This window comes from Cupressus sempervirens, chromosome 3, assembly GCF_028749045.1.
Source record: "Cupressus sempervirens isolate cs-2001-9-10 chromosome 3, ASM2874904v1, whole genome shotgun sequence".
Classification (NCBI taxonomy): domain Eukaryota; kingdom Viridiplantae; phylum Streptophyta; class Pinopsida; order Cupressales; family Cupressaceae; genus Cupressus; species Cupressus sempervirens.
This window is the reverse complement of record NC_143120.1, coordinates 802,861,920-802,869,949: the sequence shown is the minus strand read 5'-3', so window position 1 is coordinate 802,869,949 and position 8,030 is coordinate 802,861,920. Positions and strand designations below refer to the sequence as shown.

At 36.3% G+C, this 8,030-nt stretch overlaps 1 protein-coding gene across 2 annotated transcripts; it reads right to left on the bottom strand.

The window, feature by feature from the left end:
* Window positions 1-2,319: 2,319 nt before the first annotated feature.
* LOC149569232 (nuclear poly(A) polymerase 4-like) lies at window positions 2,320-7,276 on the bottom strand. Of its 2 annotated transcripts, none has more exons than XM_089821980.1 (11): window positions 7,214-7,276; window positions 6,589-6,696; window positions 6,396-6,473; window positions 6,077-6,184; window positions 5,542-5,604; window positions 5,075-5,236; window positions 4,751-4,864; window positions 4,558-4,620; window positions 4,048-4,377; window positions 3,802-3,966; window positions 2,320-3,714 (listed from the first exon to the last, which is right to left on the bottom strand). In XM_089821980.1, the coding sequence occupies exons 2-11, from the start codon at window positions 6,682-6,684 to the stop codon at window positions 3,046-3,048; spliced, it is 1,848 nt and encodes a 615-aa protein (XP_089678106.1). In that variant the 5' UTR covers window positions 6,685-6,696; window positions 7,214-7,276; the 3' UTR covers window positions 2,320-3,045. The 2 variants fall into 2 exon arrangements, with proteins under 2 accessions (XP_089678106.1, XP_089678105.1); XM_089821979.1 differs by lacking the exon at window positions 7,214-7,276 and adding an exon at window positions 6,987-7,093 and having other exon boundaries at window positions 6,589-6,734.
* Window positions 7,277-8,030: the final 754 nt, after the last annotated feature.

Here is an 8,030-nt window from a genome sequence, read left to right as displayed (position 1 = left end):
TGCTAAGAAACTTTATGAACAAGAGGGTGGAGTGGGACAGCCACCTTTGGTCAATGATACCACAAATATTTTTACTGTGCAAGAGATAGAGACAGGGATTAAGAAGTTGGGTGGAGGCAAAGCAAAAGACCTTGTTGCGCTTCAAGTTGAATATTTGATGTGGGGTATGAAAACTCTTGCACCGCACATCACTGAAATCTTCAACAAAATCTGCCAGGAAGGGTTCCGAAAGATTGGACAATCAGCCTTGCAATACCACTTTTTAAGAGTGGTGATGTTAACAATCCCTCCAACTACAGGACTATAATGATCAATCCCCTCTTTGCTAAACTTTTTGGCAGTATGATAGAAACTAGGATCAGCATATGGGCAGAAGAAAATCATAAACGTGCTAAAGGGCAAGCTGATTTTAGGCCAAAGCACTCGACAGTGGATCACTGTGTCACTCTGAGACACATTATTGAAAAAGAGTGGGAGAAAAAGGAAGAGGTTTTTTGTTGCTTTGTTGACTTCAAAAAGGCTTTTGATACCGTTCCGAGAGACAAGCTTTGGTTGAGGATGGAAGAATTGGGGATTCCTAGGCATCTCAGAGCTGCTGCTCATAGGATGTACAAAGAGGTGAAAGTCAAAATCAGAACTTCAGATGGCATTTCAGAATGTTTTAGGAGCGATATCGGGGTCAAACAGGGCTGCCCTTTATCTCCTACTTTATTTGGTTTATGTATTGACAAACTGGAAGAGTGGTTAAACACGCAAAAGCGTGAAGGCATTCAGCTAGGGGAATTTGTTATAAAGCTACTCTTATATGCGGAAGACCTCATTTTAATTGCCAAATCTGCTTGTGGTTTGCAAGACCATCTATCTTCTCTTGAGTGCTTTTGTAGAATGGTGCGGATGCAGGTCAATATCAGCAAAACCAAGGTTATGATTTTCTCTAATAATAAAAAACAGCATCAACATGAATTTTATTACAATGGAAGTGTTCTCGAAGAAGTTGCGGAATATAAATACCTTGGCATCGATTTCAACAAAAAACTAAGCTGGTCTAGCTGCAGGTATAAAAGGACATTAGGTGGATGGAAGGCTTTCTACGCTCTTCAGAATAGGTGTCGTGAAGCGGAGTTGTGGGATTGGAAAACTATTCAAACCTTGTTCGGTCTTCTTGTGCTGCCAGTTGTTCTTTATGGGTGTGAATTATGGACCAGCAACACTACTATAGCACAATGGAAACAAATCGAAGGAATCCAAAAGTGCTTGATTACAAGCAAGTTTAAAATTAAAAGCACTGTTCCATATGACATCATGCTAAGTGAAATGGGGGTTGTGCCTATCGAGGCACTTGCTATGGTTCGCCTTTTAAGCTATCTAAAAAGAATCGAAAAAATGGAAGAGGATAGATGGCCGAAAGTTGTCTTTAAGGACACACTATGTAAGCGAAAAAGGACATGGATGCAACAAAACATCAAGTGGATGAGTAAATGGAATATTCATTTCAATATGTGCCCCACAAATAATAAAGAAATAAAGGTCTTTGTTATGGAAAAATTCTACAAGAGAAATTGGGAAAGCGAGATTGGGAGGAAGAAACTATATTATATAAATGAGTTCAACCCCACTTGTGATCAACTCGAAAAAGCGTACATAGGAGCCAACATTTTTTGGAGAGCTAAAATTCTTATTGCTCAGCTGAGAACCAACTCTCACCAACTTCATTGTGAGACTGGGCGTTGGAAGAGGCCAAAGGAGGCTTGGGAAGAGAGAATTTGCAGATTTTGCAATTCTGGGCAAGTGGAAACTGAACAGCACTTTATTCTAGAATGTGAGGCCTACAAGGATAGCAGGGATAAGTTTGCAGATACCATATGTGACAGTTATTGGCGTAACCTGTTCAACGTAGAGTACATTGAGCAATTGGGGGGGCTCATCATTAGTCTACACAAGAGGCGAACAGCGCTACTTAAGTCTGCTTGAGTTGTCTTGCTGTCCCATAGGCTATTTTTAGCCTCGTGGACGTTAAAATTTTTATCTATCTATCTATCTTTGGTGGTAACACATTCTCACTATAACACCTTATTGTTAACTTCTATTGTTAAATGATAATGCATTGAAAAAATGTTGATGGTGGAATTTTATACGTGAAGAACTCCCGAGCTCCAATGTAGAATGGCATTGTACTGTTCAGTCTGCCAAACAAATCAAGAGCAAAGTTAGATAAAGCCAATGTTATGCAATGGATAAGCATGAGAGTGTCAGACACCTCTTTATTTCGATATTGAAACATAGCGTGTAATTCGCAGACAATCTTGTATGCAAAAGACAAGAATATAAACAAGTTTGTACTGTAACATGACATTACACCACGAGTCTCCAAACAACTAATAGGAGACATGTTTAAAGAAAATAATACAAATAATTAAGTGTGTAGAGAATATAGCACCTCTGCACTTCCTTTTTTAGGGTAAATGCTTTTAATTTCTGAAAGGTTAATTGCTTTTGATGGAGCCTTTTGGTCTGGAGCTATAAACCGGTATGGCACCACTGCACTTCGATATTAGATGTTGAAACATTAAAATTTAGTGGACTTGAAATTCAGTAATTATGAAGAAACCCTGCTGCAAATTTTTTCTCAAGTTTCTCTTCATCCGATTGTTCTCCCATTGATAGCGACCTCGCATTGCTAGTGAACTGATATTAACCACATATCCATTTCTATACCTTGCTGACTCTAGTTTTGTGCCCAATGAGACATCTCTGTTCATTTTGGCATGACCAATATTTGGCACAATGAATTTTATCCTCCACTAAGAAGAAAAATCGTGGGGAACATAATTCATCTGTTTTAACACTGATAACGTTTGTGTTGGTAACCAATATTTTCTGCGAGTACAAATTTGTTTCATAACATCTTCATCCATTGGAAATCACACCCACGTGCCAGTCTTCTGGTTGTCCTCTGCCATTTTTAGAAGATAGAATCTTTTGAATCTCGCTCCCGAAACACCATTTTAAAACCATAAACTTCATTTTTCTCACAGATTAATAAAACTACTTAACAGGATCGTTTTTCAGTATTGGCAAACTTGACGAATGTATGGGGAAGATACGGTGAATCCCAATATTTGCACGTTTTTCTAGTCCTTCCATGTCACCTGCATCTTCATGTTTTCTCTTATTTGATTGCATACACGTGACCGAGCTACATTGTTTTGGTGGATTTCCACTACTGGAGTCTGTAGATGTAGTAGCTACTGTGTGATTTAAACCTCTTGCAGAATCATTTCCAGAAGTTACTGTGTGATTTAAACCTCTTGCAGAATCATTTCCAGAAGTTACTGTGTGATTTAAACCTCTTGCAGAATCATTTCCAGAAGTTAAATTACTACTTAGAGGAGAAATGTTTCCTCTTTGATTTGTAGCTTTCACAGATCTACTTAATAATGACCCACAAGGATATAAATAAGATGGAATTTGTAAGTGACGAATGTGTGATATAAAAATATCCATCCCTGGTTTCCAGATAGGATGAGAACCCACAGAAAGCTTAAAATCATATATAGGGTTGCGAATATCAAACCGCTGACCTTCATGTGCTGGTACTCCTTGTGAGCGTTGTAAACCCATGTAATAAGTACAATGTGGTTTTTGAGCAGATGGATTTTTGTAATCATAAGGATAAGGGTGAACCTGCAGCATCCCGCATGTAGACCTTTCAATCTGCAAAACTAAACAGTTATTTCATGTATGGATGGATTATAGATAATGATATAGATATCAAATGATAAAAGTGCAATATTATGCAACCTTTAAAGAAAGGTGCCTCAACCGAGACTTAACCCAGTCCCTCCAAATCCTCAGATCATCTTGATTTGCAGCTACAATGTCTATTTGCAAATAATTTTTGTATGACTTAAAGAAATTGTAAGGCTTGAAGAGAAAACTCCAGTCTGCCTTGTTCATCATAATATCCTGCCAGAAACGAAATCACAAACTCACTTTCACCAGATAGGAAAATAAGACAACATAAAGGGCATGCCACAATTACCATACCTCACAAATCTTGTTTGCACTCTTGAACTGCTCTGTCATGACTAGAAGTGTGCTCTGGGTTACGTTGTAGCTAGAGTTCATGCATGGATATGCTGGTGTGATTATGGGCATGAGATGGTTTCTATCCCAAGGATTTCTCCTTGGATCCCAGACAGTTAGTCCTAGAGTACCCTCCTCTATAGAACAAAGCATCACAGGATTTGGCCACTGCCACTGAGTATACACACGAAAGAATCTTTCCACCAGCATGCTAGGAATTGCATTCGGATACAGCTGACAAATCTGAGCAACTAATAATGCCCAATTCACACCACCTAAAAATCCCACCACCTGCCAAAACCAACATTATTATCACTGAAAATTTCATGCAAATTGCTAAAGTTTCTGTTATATTATAATAGAAAATACACTGGTATAGATGCTGAAATACATGTTATGTGAGTACTTAATAATTAGCACACACTTTAGCTATTGCTGTCATAAAAATAACAGTTACGTATCATAACTCACATTTGAGTATAGACCTCGCCTTTGAGCCCAGAGTTTCATACATCGAAGTGTTGTTCGAAAATGCTGCAAAAAAAACACACATTAAATTAGGATTCACGTTTTAAAGAGATCAATGAGCAATATAGTGTAGTGCAACACACTATGCCTCATAAGAATTTGGTACACAATATCGGTAGAGTAAATAATGCCTCACCTCAATATTTGGTACAAGATGCAAGATCTGCTCTGCAACTCTACATCCATTGAGACTCACTACACTTTGATCATCAGTACCTTGCAAGACTGACTCCTTAGAAATATCCAAATCCTGCAGATAAATCAATATCTCATAATAAAGAACAATAAATAACCTATGTATAAAATTAAAAGAGAACGAATAACTAACTAATACCAATTGAATGAGATAGAAAACTATGCTGTTGATATAGCATTCAATTGGCACGAAAATCAAATTGTTTGAATGTTAGCCAAACAAGGACAAGATGTAAGTCATTGAAAACAGAATTAAAAAGCTCACTTCTGGTATAACCCAAAGCGATAAGCTAGCATACAGCAAATCAATAGCTATCCCTTTGAACTTGAACTTCATCACAGGCACATATGCGTCAGGGACAGGTTGAAGTTCAGTGACTTCTGGCATAACTGCCAACATCTCATACAGACTGATAAAAAAGTCCTCCTGTAAAATAAACCTTAATTGTGAAATTGAAAATAATCTTCTGAAGCATAACAAATTTCACAGCATGGAGCTCCCCTCTAGCTATTCCTTAAAAATGAAAGTGATATCTAAAACAGTAAAATCATTTTCATGATTAATGTCTGAACATGAGGCAAGAGCCTACAACACAATGGTAAATTGTGAGACTCTTATTTGAGAGGTTTTGGGTTCAAGTCTACTCCAACTTACTAAATAATAATAAAATTACAAAACATAATAATAATTAATTTTGACTTCAGCCTCTTACTAGTACAGAAAATGCCTACCTCCCTACTCACATAGCATGGCCCTACACAAAGAGTGTCCAAATCTGCTCCAGGGCCATGAACCTGAGAACATTAAAAATATAATCATATGGACAGATAAAATTCTATTCTCAGCGCTGCATTATTCATTATTCATTAAAAACAAGGAATTAGCATTGCCCCTTACTATCACACTTAAATGCAAGAACCACATTGCGAGTGTGTTAAGTAAATGTCTTCTTTCAAAGTAGGTTACAAAATAAATATGTGGAAAGGGAAAAAATTATATTGATATGTCATACATATGGGTCAATGCAAATTTCCAAGGTTCCTCTTCTTCAAACATAAAATTACACTAAATACAACTAAAAGAGCATGGTAGAATTGTATTCCAACAAACTGAATTGGCAGAAGATCAAGACAACACCTAAGGAGGTACAATCTTGAAACAATGTAGTTAAGTTCCTTTTCTACGTTAGACAAATCATTAGAAAGTTCACAATATGACAAAACGGGATACTAATTGCAAATGCATCAGAAAACTGCAATAACTTACAGACAATCTGTATGATCCAAAAGTAAAAATCTTAGCATTGGCTTCCTCTACCATTCGATCATCATAACCTCTTTCTCTAGCCACTTGCTTGACCCATGATTTCGATATCTGAAAAATTCAGGAGAGAATAGATGACTTTTCATTAAACCATATTATCACGTGCCCTGAAACTCTTTTACAATTCTAAATATTTCCTATACTTCAAATAAATCGCATGCAATCCCAATTACTTAAAGAAGAGTTGGAATTTCTAACATCAATGTAATGGAGATCCATCATATGAAGAACGATTAAATAAACAAGAATGGGGAATTCTAACCTGATCAATCTCATCCAAAACTTCAGCTCTCAAGGCAGCTTCATCATGGCTCTCGTAAAGCGCTTGACTCCTCAAAAACTGCCACATTATAAGTGAAAACCCTAAAGGCTGTATTCCGCAGCATATTCCCGAAATTCAAAACCCTCAAGAAGTAAAAGCCGTTAGGCAATGTAATAATAACCAGGGTACATACCTCTTCTAGTTGTCCATTCCGGAAACGATCTTTCTCGGTTGGACCAGCCATTGATAAAGGACTCGCAATGCCATGCTGCTGCTCCTCCCCTGACATGATCGCAGAGTCCTAAAAAAACCCAAATAAGCCCTAAAATACCTTAGCACCTGTAAATTATTAAAAGAAAAGAAAAAAATTGATCTCAGTCTTCTAGATTTAATTGACACAGGTTCTAAATTCAAATTTACTCAGGGCAATGGCTATATGTATCGATATCCGAGCATCAAATTAAGAAACAATTAATTTTCTAATAAAAAAACTTCGAACTTAGAAACAAACATAGAATTTGAAAGATGATTTCATGAATAGCCACTGCTGACAAAAGCATTATAAATCCTATAGCAGAAAGCTAATATTACCATAATGTATGAGGAAAAGCAATGGAGAGAAAAACGAGAAACTTCGGCAGATGAACTAATGATTCTTGGCAAAAAGGGTGCCGGGAATGCTCAAAGGCCATTAACGGCTAAAAACAGGTAATTCATTTCCAACAGAACGGACAAAACAAAGATAGATAGATAGATAAAATTTTAACGTCCACGAGGCCAAAAATAGCCTATGGGACAGCAAGATTACAGCCATTTACCAATTCGAATATTCAGCACGCAGGCGCTATGTAAACTTTTCTTTAATGTTCTTGGGGTTTGTGTCTTGTATTTATATCATTAATGAGCGTATCGGCCTATAAGTTCTTTTTGTATTTTTATGTTTTCTAAATTTAGTGTCGGCTTGTACGGTTGTTAGTCAGAAACATAGAATGATTCTTAAAAGGAATCTGTAACTATTTTTGTTTTTATTGACAATGCGAGGATTTGAAGGAATTTGTAATTATTAACATGGCGTTAGGCTTTTAAACTAATTTTTAAATTCCATATTACAAATAGTTTTCTGTCATGCATGATCAGTTTTAAAATAAAATAAAAAGTTAGTAACTATTAACATGGAGTTAGGCTTTTAAACTATTTTATAATTCCATTTTACAAATAGTTTACTCTCATGCAAGATCTTAAAAATAAAAATAAAAAGTTAAACTCTATGGTAAACATTTGTTATTATTTTTATTTGTAATTATTAACATGGAATAGGTTTTTTTAATTATTTTTTCATTCCTGTTTTTCTTTCTAAGGATGAGGAGCAAGTGTGGTTAGAATGAAGGGTTTATTCAAACTAAATACCTCTCTCCTTCAAGAAGAAGGCATTGACACTACCTTGTGCTCTGTTTACATTATGACTAATTTTCGTAATAAAGATGCTTCAGCTACTCACAGATGGGTACTTAAAGTTGATTCATGGAAGAAAGTGTTGCAAATTAGCCAAAGATAGGAGAAGGGAAGAAAGTTTGTATCAAAAGAGGTTAAACAATATTGAGAAGGAATTACAGGATAAAGGGAAAGACATTGAAT